At 40.3% G+C, this 13,030-nt stretch overlaps 1 protein-coding gene across 1 annotated transcript; it reads right to left on the reverse strand.

Annotated features, from left to right (window-relative positions):
- Nucleotides 1–2,237: 2,237 nt before the first annotated feature.
- LOC309662760 (uncharacterized protein) lies at nucleotides 2,238–4,217 on the reverse strand. The gene is made up of 4 exons (XM_082465951.1): nucleotides 4,119–4,217; nucleotides 3,271–3,346; nucleotides 2,773–2,945; nucleotides 2,238–2,627 (listed from the first exon to the last, which is right to left on the reverse strand). The coding sequence occupies exons 1-4, from the start codon at nucleotides 4,137–4,139 to the stop codon at nucleotides 2,418–2,420; spliced, it is 480 nt and encodes a 159-aa protein (XP_082322077.1). The 5' UTR covers nucleotides 4,140–4,217; the 3' UTR covers nucleotides 2,238–2,417.
- Between the last annotated feature and the right edge of the window lie 8,813 nt (nucleotides 4,218–13,030).

Genomic DNA, 13,030 nt, shown 5'->3' on the forward strand with positions numbered 1-13,030 from the left:
AGAGGGCTTCCCCGGTGGCGCAGTGGTTAAGAATCCGCCTGCCAGTGCAGGGGACACGGGTTCAAGCCCTGGTCCGGGAAGATCCCACATGCTGCGGAACAACTAAGCCTTTGCGCCACAACTACTGAGCCTGTGCTCTAGAGCCCACGAGCCACAACTACTGAGCCCGCGTGCCACAACTACTGAAGCCCACACGCCTAGAGCCTGTGCTCCGCAACAAGAGAAGCCACCGCAATGAGAAGCCCGCACACCACAACGAAGAGTAGCCCCCGCTCGCCGCAACTAGAGAAAGCCCGTGCACAGCAATGAAGACCCAGTGCAGCCAAAAATAAATAAAATTTAAAAAGAGGTCAGAGATTGGGAAAGGGTGATGGGAGGAGTTACCTGACTATTTCTGATGATAGCACCCTGAAGAGGAAACACCACTCAGAGGAGAGGGCTGTGTGGTCTTCAGGGAACCTGGACCTTGGACTCCAAGGGTCCTAGACTTAGGAAAGTTTCCCATACCCTAAGCCACAGGAGGCCACTCAACTTTACAGACGTCAGTGCAGCCATGATGGAATGGAGGGTAGGGGTCCTTCCCAAGCCTCTCAGGTACCTCATTAAGTTTCGAGATTTGAGAGCGTCCTTGGGAAGGCAGGAGTGCCAAACAACGATAGAGACTGAATTTCCTATCAGCCCAGCAGAATGAAACTGAAAACTCAACCTGAAAGAAAGAAAGAAATGGGCGTTTCGTGTATACTAGACTTGATGGACTGAGAGTCATACCTCCCACAAACGGAAAGACCTCTGATTTTTCTCTCAATCAATTCTTCCCATCCACTCTGATCAATTAATCTTCCTAAATCACAGTTGCGGGTCATGTCTTTTTCTGGCTAAAGTCTTCAATGACTCCATATTCCTTAGAGAAAACAAAAGTCTGTATCCGTTGGCCTGAAATTCAAGGGCCTCTTCAATCTGTCTGCCTTCCCAAACTCACTAGCCACAACTACTCCTCAGACAGGAGAGAGGGAGAGGGATGCTATGTAAGAAGAGACCGTAACACCGGTCAGAGGAGCTAAGTTGTCCTGTTGCTAGGGCGTCACACTCTTCAAGACCATAGTTGCTCCACACACCATTTGGCCAATATCCAGAGAAAGTGAACACATGTTAATACTTACCTAACCCAAATATAATCACAAGTGTAAATCTCTCAAACATTGGGATCTGTTCCAGTCACATTTTTCATAATAGCCACACACAGTAAACGTTTATGCACATGTGAGTTTGGGGAATGCGTGAGACAAGCCCAGGCTTTGGGATGAATCCCTGCCCTGCTCTGAGGGAAGCTGTGTATCCAGCAATCCAACACGTGCACACACACCCATTCCAAGCAGCCGATTTATCTCAGTAAGATACACTCTTCCACTTGCTCTCACTAAGCCAGACACTGAAATCCACTCAATTTAGCATGGACATACGCTGTAATTCTGACCATGGAGACGTAAGGAGAACTCTTCTGGGAGGCGTGTAGGAAATTGCCCGTCTTCTTAAAAAAGATCATCCAGGAAGAGATATCTCTTCTGCTGCTGGACATGATTACGTCTGGACAGGAGACCTGAAAAAGCAACCATTCACTGTCAACCATGGGAAGAGACAGCCCAAACACAGAGCCTCCCATGCTGAGACTGGCACGGAAGAAAGATGGGGAAAATAGGGTCCCTGATGAGGTCAGTGGATTATCAGATTAATCAATCCTGGAGCGACCTACCTATAGACTGCTTCAATACAAGATTACATTCTTATTTATTTAGTTAATCCATTTGAATTGGATTTTTCTGTTACATGTATCCAAATGGATTCTACCTTGGTCACGTCTTTCATCCGTGCTCAGCTTCATTTTTCTCCTCTGTAAATGGAGCTAGTGATGCCCAATTCATGGGATGATTGTGAGGATTAAGTGTGAAGTACCTAAAACACTGCCTAGCACAGAGTAGGTGTTCAATAGATAGTAGTTTTTTATTTTGTTTTTTGTTTTTTTAAATTTGGCCACGCTGCACAGGTTGCAGGATCTTAGTTCCCCAACCAGGGATTGAACCTGTGCCCTCGGCAGTGAAAGCACAGAGTCCTAACCACTGGACTGCCAGGGAATTATAGTAGTTATATTACTGTTAGTAATATATATAACTGGTAGTTATATTTTTAACTAGTTGTCAACGTTGTTTTCCAGGTAGCAAAAAATATACTCCTTTAAACACTTTCTTTTTTCAACTATTTTTTTAATATTTATTGAACAGAATTGAATCTTTCTGTGGAAAAATTATCAAAGCCAAGGCTTAGGATCATGACTGGCAATCTTCATTATCTTTCACATACACGGTGCCTTCAGGCCTTGCTGACGTGTATAGATTCTTCCCGTCAAATATCAGAAGATGAGCTCAAGACAGGTCAGAGCATCTCCGGCAACACGTGTGGTCCTGAAGATGAAACCCACTCCTGGAGTGATGCTGGGGGCGGCAGGACTGGCCACTCGGTGTAGAGAGCGAGCCAGCCAGGAAGAACAGCATCCTGGGGATGTTTGGTTCAGCATCAGGAAACTCCATCAGGAGCCTCATAAGACAGTGGTCTGTAAAGCACTGGTTGTCAGCCTGCGGGGGGACAAAGACGGGATAAAGACAGCTGGAGACGGGGAGCGGGTTACCACCTCGCACAGTTTTCTTCTTGAGAACGTGGCTTCTCTCTCTCCTTCGCATGGAGAAAGGGACGTGTTCAGTTTGTTCCCCAGACTCTCACCCAGGCTGGGGGACCGGCTCTAAGAGAATGTTTCCTGATGTTTAGAGATGTCTGCATCTTATCCTCCAGCTGGATGTCTGCTTCGGCGACGCGGAAGGTGCGTGAGGTGGGGTCTGCCGCTCGTCGGGGCTGCCACAGCAGGAGTGAGCTTCGGGGAACCGTGAGCACGACGCCTGCAGGCAGAAGGCACATTGCACTCCCAGGAGGCTCACCACCTCGGCAGAGCCCGGGCTGGCCTGCCAGTCCCGTCTGGCCATAATGAATCTGTAGGGTTAGAAACCTGATCGGCAGCAGCAACCCGTCAAGGAGAGAACAGCAAACTCCCCAACCTCCCACCCCTCGTGGAGCAGGTGCAGGGGAAGGGGGCAAGGGGAGAGAACTCGGGCCCTGGACGTCTTAGCGTCGAGTTGCTGGGGCAGCCCTGGCCAATCTGAGCTGTGGTTAAGGGCAGGGGTTTTGAAATGGCTTGAGACTGCAATTTTCATAACACGACCAGACCACAAGACAGCGGATCCTGAGGAACGTTAACAGCACACATTGGGACTGACTCTCTCCTGGTTCCTTGACGCGCGTTCTGTGGGGAAAAATAAAACCGTTCCAGTGTACGTCACTGAAGTGATCGGGCTTAATCAAACCACTTAGTTCATCCAGAGGAATGTGAGGAGAGGAACACAAGTAAGTCCCTTGTCACTAGCTCAGAATCTAATACACTGACATTCATTAGGGAGCAAACACTAGAACAGAGAGCTTTCAGGACCGCGTGTCAGGCAAACATGAACTAAGGGGCACAACCACGAGGAAGGAGCACGGATTATGCAGCGTGTGGGCTTTTACCAAATCCTCTCTGGTTACTCAAAAGGCTTTATTACTTCCTATTTCTGCTGGTTTTATGAATCCCTGCATACCTAAGTTTCAAGGAAAAGCATTACTTTAGGCATAAGATCAGCGATCCCCCAGCAGCCCCTGAGAGCCAGAGACTTTTGCTTCTCCACCATCCTCTACAGAAAAGGCAAGGCCCACCTGGAAGGCAGTTTGGTGAATTGAGACTGCTGTTTTGCTGCTGCTGTGTTGAGATCTATTAATGTCGTCAGTGGTTTTCCTGAACTGTTTTTAATTAATGGTTTATTTCAACCAAAGTGGTGGATGAACGAAAGTAAATACACAAAGGTTTGAAAACAAATCAGGTTGGAGTGAGGAATTGTGCATTTACTTCTGCACATTTTCAGCTACCAATGACATGCTGTATTTCCTCAGAGTGCAATCTGACAGTTTATCACCTCTTTGAGTTCCTGTGCATCTATTTTATCTCTAGTGATACTGCTAACGGGGGGCTTATTTGCACTTACCGCACATTCTGACAAATACATCTATCCACTGACATTTAGGTGACTGCAGACAGATGGAGCTATAAAAAGCTTCAACTGCACCACGCCTCATTGCCTGGGTAACTTGCACTTTATTAAGCAGAGGCAGAATTGTAAGGAGAGGATACCACAATCTGTTAGGTTTCAAACTTGGAGAAAGTCTCAAAGAAATAGCTAAGATGTGAAGCTTCTTTGTGGAAAGTGTTTATTGAACATCTACTGTATGCACAATGCTGGTCAAGACACTGAAAAAAAAAAAAAAAATCAGATGGAATTTTAAGCACAGACGCCACCCTCCAGGAAGAGATATGACTTTGTGGAAGAAAAATTATCTACACACAAAACCATTAAAAGTGAAAAAACAGGATACATGGATATATGCAGCATATGTATTATGTAAATACATTACACATAGATTTAATGCTAAATTGAGAATTGTCAAAGTGGACATCTGTCCTAGCCCCATCAGCCTAAGGCTTCCAGAAGCAAACCAATAGTCTGACAAAGTCAATAGTCTGACAATATCCATTGCTATGAAAGTACCTGCACATGTACTGCACGTGGAGGAAATGTGGAAATTACCGATTTGGGTGGAAGGGTGAAATTTAAATGAATCAACATTGTGATAGACTCAGAGCAAGGCAGGGCTCTGTGTAAAGGGCTGAACATCAGGTTTGGACAACAAATTGGACCTAGGGTTCTGTATCCTTGGAAACAAAAGTTGGTGTGTTTAGTGCTGTGTTCCCAAACCCTTATTTGAAGCCCTGTCCCTCATCTGGAAGCCAAGGCAACTTTTGTATCAAAGCGAATTACATAAAAGGGGGATATTTCATCTTACTGGTACAATTTCAAATAGCAAAATTTCTGATAGAGTCTATGATATTTAGAAAACGAAGTTTCTCAGTGAGTAAGAAAGCAGCAGTCACTCGAAGAGAGTTGTTATGACACATTACAGCTGCGGCATGTCCGTGGGAGAAATACTGTTTCCTGTTAACTCTGCAGCTGGCTTTATCTGTGCCTCATGAAGGGCAATGCAGATTTATATTTTCTCAGTCTGAGCTAATTTTTGCTTTCTCGCCATTACAACCTGAAACACACACCGTGCTGCATTTCGTTAGTAATGCTCAGGGCTGTCTCCAAGTTAAGCTATAACTACAAAGTGCCCTGTATCCCCACCAAGGTCCTAGCACAGTGCCTCCGACGTGATGGAGTCTCAAAAACATTTTTGGGGCTGAATTTGATTATCAAGAAATAGCAATATTTCAAGTTCATCAAAACGGCACATCAAGCCCAAGCAAAACGAAGATTAGGTCGAGTCAAGCAGTAGGTCAGGGAGCTCTTCAACAACCCAAAGACCTCCCCACTTGCAAAACTGAAGGCAGGCCATTCTTCCTCAGCTGGAAGAAACAATCATTTAACAGGATTTCCATAGGAATCCATTCAGCAAAGTTGCACCTACGAAAGGAACTCTCAAAGGAAATAGGCAGCTGTGACTCGGATTAGTCTTCTGTGTAAATCCTGCTCATGTGAATGACATACTTTCAAACCGGCATCTTTCAGATCTTGCCCTTTTTATGAATGGGAACAGTAATCAGCCTTTTCTTTCTGTCTTATCCTAACCCAAGGATGGGGGGAGGGGGAGGGGGAGGCATTCTTAAAGGTGGCTCTTTAAGAGTTTGCAGGTTTTATGAGGCAGCTCTAGGACAACGTAACAGCACATAGAGGAAATAAAAATGCTTGCTGCTTTGATAAAGGATAACTTCATTTCTTTGCTACTTAGGCTCAGATGGCCCAAGGCCACTGACTTAAGGAGCTTTAACCACTTCCTTCTGCCGGTGCTGCTCATTTTGAGAATATAAAGGGGCCCAAGCAGGAAGGCCGCTCGGGAATGGGAAATGATCTAGCCAAGAATGTAGGTGACGCACAGCACACAAGCCCTGGTCTCAGAACACCATCAATTCTCGGTTCTTGTTATAATTTTATGACTTCGGTCAGTTAAAAAAAAAAGTTGAGATTTTCTGTGGGAAATAACTGATTTAAATTATAGAACAGAAGAGGGTATATATATCCTGAATAAATAGACTCTGGAATATAAAACTGAAATCACAATCCTCTCTGATGCCAAAGCTCAAGGATCTCAGGATCAGGACACCTATGGTTAATTCTATGCTAAAATACAAAGAGCAACTGGCCAAACCAATCCATGCTGTCACCTAAGGTTCAGTTTGATATGTAAAACACACCACTCAAGGAGCTCTTGATCACATGTTGCAAAATGGAGGTAGTTCTGAACTTCTTTCTGGGTAAGAAACCTTCATTTACCCTTTATATATTAACCTTAGACAAATGTGGAACTTAAGTTGATGGGTGTCGCAAATCTGCATGAATTAAAGACAATTATCAAATCATGTCTTTGTAACTTGAGATGAAACCGATCTTAGATTTCTTTGTTGACTTTGCAATTAACTTGGCATCTTTCCAATGATTTACATCACTAAAGAGAAATTGTACAAAGCCTACCCTTAAAGTCTCAGAAAAGAACACCATTTCTGTTTTGCTATAATGCTTCTGCATCTTGAACAGTATTTAGCACATAGAATGTTACAAATTGATACTGCAGAATAAATCACACTGTGCATTACTGAAACAGCCTAAGGAACATTTCGTTTTTACTGAAGTCAAAGGTATATTGCTGGGGCTTCCCTGGTGGCGCAATGGTTGAGAATCTGCCTGCCAATGCAGGGGACACGGGTTCGAGCCCTGGTCTGGGAGGATCCCACATGCCGCGGAGCAACTAGGCCCGTGAGCCACAATTACTGAGCCTGCGCGTCTGGAGCCTGTGCTCCGCAACAAGAGAGGCCGCGATAGTGAGAGGCCCACGCACCGCGATTAAGAGTGGCCCCCACTTGCCGCAACTAGAGGAAGCCCTCGCACAGAAACGAAGACCCAACACAGCCATTAATAAATAAATAAAAATTTTTTTAAAAAGCAAAAAAAAAAAAAAGGTATATTGCTGAAGATGGCATCCTTTAAATGGGAAAGTGAAATGTGTTGTTTCTATAACCCAGATCCAAATTGTTCTTGATAGCAGCAAATCTAATTGAAATATATTCATTTATGAATGGAGAAAAGAGAGACATCTAGTGGATGGATTGAAAGACTAAACTCAAAAGCCACCCCACTCCTTCCATCTCTTGTTAAATGTCTGAAAAAGTCATTTGTCTTCTTTGTGAAATAGGTCAAAAGCAAGTTAGTTACTTCAATTTCAAGAATACTAAAATGCTAACGATTGAACACAGTCTTCTACTTGGGGTTTAAGAAGCCGTATCTTTCTCCTTGCGGGGGTTGGGGGGTGGGGGAGTGGGGGGTGGGGTGGGAAGAGTACTTAAAAACCATTTAATTCATCCTTCCAGTGCCCTAAGGAATAATGTCCAGAGTTGCAACTTCCATTTTATAAAGGTGAAGAAAGAGAAATAGGAAAAGACAGTACTGCTCAGATCAAATAAACATATTTCTTTTGAGATGTATCAGTGGCAGGTGAATTCATACAACTCAAATGTAATCCAAACGTGAGCTCATTAGCAGATCCTTGATCTTGAAGTTATTAAAATATACATGCATATAAGGGTTGAACCACTTTTTCAATGGCCCATCTTGCAAGGGATGAAGTTAAAAAGACAGCTATAAATGGATGTGTAAATAGAATTTTAATTTGTGCCAAATATGTGACCTATTTTTAAAACAGACATCACCCTGCCTGCATCGTAAGTATTCTTTTTAATTACTGAATCAAAACAGTGGCAGAATCAAAAATACCATTTCCACAAGTCCTTTTTGATCCAGATCATTTTTCAAGAAATATTTGAGCACTTCCCATGTGCCAAGAATTGTATTTCATAACATTATCACAAACTTCACTTTTACTTGTAGCCTAAAAACGCTTTCCCAGTTTTTAAAGTACCAGTTGAGGTACTTTCTAATTCACAAAAATCCAGTTACATCACTGACAAATTTAAATTTCATCATCAGTGAGAGCGGAAATATGGTACATGAATTTAGCACGAATTTAGAGACACATGGCCAAAATGCGTAAGAGCTCAGATATGCCACTTGGCCTAGATCAGGACAGTTTAAGGTTCCAGTGGTTGTTCTGTGTACGAAGTGTCCTTTACTTTCTTTCTTTTTAAACATCATTGCCTCATAACGTCCAATTCAGCCTCGAATAGACTTGCTGAGTTTTAGGCTCTTGCTATTCATTCAGCCCTTCAGCCTGGTAACTATGGGCATCATGCATGACTTGGTAGACACATATTTAGGTCATCTGATACCTCCCTCTCGTCAGCAGCATCTAGCACAATAATGCTGGTATAAGCTCTCCCAACAGGATGGGTCTGAGAGGCTAAGCAATGCTGCCAAATAAATTTTGAAAAAAAAAAAATTAATAAACCATATGCTGTTCAGTATAAACAAAACATAAAAACAATCATCACGAACAAGTCCTATTCAGCCACTAAGTACTTAAGTGGCCTCACATAGTGTGTTCTCTCATCTGTAAAATATGAGTTGAACTAGACCAAACTCTGAAAATTCCACAATGTTACTGATGTCAATTGTGTGCGTGTGTGATCTCAACCTTAAAGGCATCAATTTTCAAGTCTCTCCATGTCTGAGGGTGGCAAACATCTTCCCATGTTACGCCCCACTCTTCAAACCTGTCCACATTCACAACATGCTGACCCTCCCCAGCTACTAACTGTCACACAGGCCGTTGCTTCCATAACCAAAACATCTTCCCCACCTATTCTCCATCTACCAAAATCTTATTCTTCTTTCAAGGTCTCAGGAAAGACCAGTAGTATTTCAGTAGAAACTGCCCTGTGAAGTACTTCCATCATCTCATGAATGTACGTGACATCCCAGCTAAGCATTATGGCACCAAAAAACAAGTCTCAGATTTTCTTATTGCCCAACCCTCTGAACAGTGGATTCTTAAGAATTTGCTTGGGAGAGATACCATGTACGTCCAATAAGAGAAAGAATGTATGGTTCTAATTCCAGTATCAATTTTCTAATAAACCTCCAAGAGATTAACAATCTACCACATCACTGACTCTTAGTCATTGAAAATGGAGGCAATTTTGAAGTCATCACCTCTGAATTAATTGGTTTAAAATGGGATTTGGACAAAAGAATCAAAATTGATCAATAAAAAACCAGAGCTAGAAATCAGTAGTGTTTCTACTGTTGACATTGAATGTTACAAAACATTTCAGGGCATTTCAGTTAGCCTTGTACAATGCTATGATTTAGAGACATGGTCATTTATTTACACCATGGAGATTTCAAAATGATCAAAGACCTAGTTAAGGAATTATTGAAGACCTACTTCAGAAAATTTACGATCACTTAAATAATTCCCCACTGTTTTATGTAAAATTTCACTTTTATTTTTAAGGCAAAAATTCAGCCTTAGTTTTCTGATATAGATAATTTTAAAGGAAAAAAGTTGTATACTCAAGTAATTCAAAGTTTTAATTTCAAAGTGAAAAATGGATTTTATTCACTCATCTATCGAGCACATTTACCTAACCACTACAAAGTGCCAGGAAATATGTAAGGCACTAGAAATACCAAATGAATAAGACAGACCCTACTGTGCAATTACTTTGACTATTATTGGGTAACATTTATCAAAAATAATTTCAGGTGCACACAAAATAATAATTTTAAACCGCAGCCACACTTTATAACTTTCACCTTTACCTGGCTGAGTTATTTTTTCCTAAAAACCAGTACTATCACCACCACCATCTTTATGAAAAGAAATTCTAAGCTAGGATGATGTCTCTTAAAACTCTGGGCAAAATATTTCCCATTCCTCTGAGAGCATCCTTACTAATGCATCAGCGTCTAAGCTCAGGACATAATGTTTCATTCATCTTCATGTAGTGCTTGACCCATAGTATGTAGTCAAGAAACGCCTCTGGAATTAGAAGCCCCAGACTTGATGCACTATATAGGTAGTATAAATGAGTTGTAGTGTTTGAATAAAACAAACTATTTTGACTCAGCATCTTAGTTTTAATGTAATATATAAAAGTCACCAAAAGTGAAGGAACACTGGAAAACAGTAAAGAATAATTATTTGCTAAATCAAAATAACAGAAAAATACCTTTCTTCTTCCTAATTTTTAATTTCCTTATTTTCTTTTTTCAGGTTTTTTTTTCCCCTAAGTTGCCATTTTTTCTAAATCATTCATCTCTATTTTTCTTTTTTTACTGTTCCTGTGACTACTGGAGCAATGTTAATGCAATTCTGAATTCCAGTAGGTGTTATTTCATTTCAACTCCAGGTCCCAAATGCATCAGTTAAACTGGGTTATAGCATGGAGAATACCAAAGACAACCACAGATTTTAACTTGTTTTTGTTAAGATTTTATCAGGACCAAGCAGGTTATAAAGAAAGTTCCGGTACGCTGAAAAACAAATTATGTGGAAGAGGGATGAACATGTTACGGTATTAAGGAGTTATTAACAATGAGTAACAGAAATCCTTTTCCACTGAAGTCTAAAAACTTTCCACACTCACAAGCAGAATCTAGACATTCTTGCTTAAGGTCAATTTAGGTGTGGTATGGACCTAATTACAGAAATAAAGTACTTACTTTCAGAACTTGCTGTGAAAGTTCTTTATAACTTCTCGCTAACAACTCTGTCCTTGGCCAACTATACAGACTAAGTGGTATTACACGGAAATATGTTCTAAAACACAGGATTCCAATATGAATGGGAGAATGTTTCACCCCTAGAGTCTGCACATATTTTGGTTTGTGAGTATGTTAGCTAATATATTTAGTGCCCATTTAACCTAAGTTGGGATTCTGGGTGCTAACAGTTAAAAGGTGAGACTGCATAGAGCTATCCAAGGTACTCAAGTCTATTGATGATGAATTACAAAACAACAGGAAGTACAGGGTCACAGGAGTCAGAGCTGGGCTGGTAAGAAAATCAGAAATACACTGGACTTTATTACTGACAGATCAGTCCAGCATTTAAAGAAACAACAGCACTCTCTACAATGATACAAATAAGCTTTTTACATGACAAATAATTTCCTCAATATTGTTACAAGTACTCTGGTACCACCTTTAGGGTTATCTGAAAGAACAAAGTTTCTATTTATATAGATATATCCTCTAGGACTTCTCTAGAAATTAAGTGAAGAATAAAGAACGTAATAGCCTATTATCCCTATAGTTCATTTTATTATTTCTGAAGATATTTCTAGAAACTGCAGGAACAATTTATTTCCGTCTGTTAAAGTAGCTTTGAAGACAAACCAAAGAATTGCATTGAGGGACCCGAATGCAGAGGGTGATACTTGCAGTCTACACCATTTACTCATGTTTAAGGGTGAAGCTGTACTTACCAAAGAGTAGCCATCAAGTTAGGTAGCCATCATCTATTTCACTTCTGTCCATTAATATTTCCCAATTATCAAAGCCCTGCCTATTAGAAAGGAGACCTTCGATAACATCTTTACTACCACAAATGAATTAATTGAAAAGGCTAGGTTATATTCTCACAACTCATAAAAACTGCACTGTTAAATCCAGATAACACTACTACGTTTATATTATAAATTGAATTAAGGTCCATAAAGCTCAAACAATATGTCCATGATTATACAAATATATTTTTCATGTTTTAACAATAACAACAAAAAAAGTTGGAGGAATTGTATTATCGATTTGTAGAACCAGAATAAAAATTTCAACCTCTGGCCTCAGTCTAGTGTTCTTCCAATGTAGCACGCTCATGAAGTCTGACATCAAATCAGTGTTACAGATTTTAATTCACTTGGCCAACCTCTACACATATATAACCAAAGGTGCTATATAAAGAAGAAATGATATATAATGACAGGAGAGATGTAAAGAAATAAAGAGCACTGTTTCTATCATATTATACATCAGGAAACATACAGGAAAAGTTTAGAGTCTTCCTGTTTCCCCAAATAAGTTTAAGCTTAAAGCAAAATTTCTGAGCTTCACATTTTCATATCAAATAGTTAAGAACATCTTTATTAAAGTATGCATGAGACTGTAATCTGCAGCTTTGTAAACATGTTTTTCAAGCTTGCTTATTTACTATTCAACCATCCTAGATGGAAAAGACATTTATGACAATACTAATAATACTTTGTTGGGCCAGGAGGATGAAATCTTCAATGCTTATCAATTTAGTTCTGTATCAAAAGATCTTTGAAAAAACAAAGTGCAAAACAGCATATATAGTAAGCTCCTATTTGTGTTAAATAAGGGAGCTATAGTCATTTCTATATGCACAGAAAATTACAAGGACACGTAAGACATTCTAACAGTGTAATGATGAGAAAATGAGACAGGCTAGCGTGGGAAAGAAATCTACTTTCACTATGTACTCTTTGGTACTGTTTGAACAGTTTTTTTTTACAACATTCATGAAATACTTTTTCAAGTAAAAGAAGATCTTTGACCCTGATACTATTACCACTACAAGACATACAGTATGTTCTTCACTCCCCCAAAGAATTAAGAGTCACATAAATGATCAATATAATTTTAAGTGTCCAGATTCACTCTAAATAAAAACTAAAGTTTACTCCCCAATTCTATCTTTATATTAAAAACAAACAACAAAAACAATTAAATTGTTCTTCAACTTTTGGACAGAGGTATATATATTAACCCTGTGTGTTATTTTCACGGATAATGAAGTTCAAGTGTTCACTGGTATTACTGCTTAAGTTCTAAAAGCCTAAAAAACATCTCCCGTTTTAGTCTTCTATAAATAACTGGTAAAATTTCAAGTTCATAAGAAATTTTCTACGATATACATTATAGAGATTTCA

Source organism: Balaenoptera physalus (genome assembly GCF_965194825.1).
Source record: "Balaenoptera physalus genome assembly, chromosome: 6".
Lineage (NCBI taxonomy): Eukaryota > Metazoa > Chordata > Mammalia > Artiodactyla > Balaenopteridae > Balaenoptera > Balaenoptera physalus.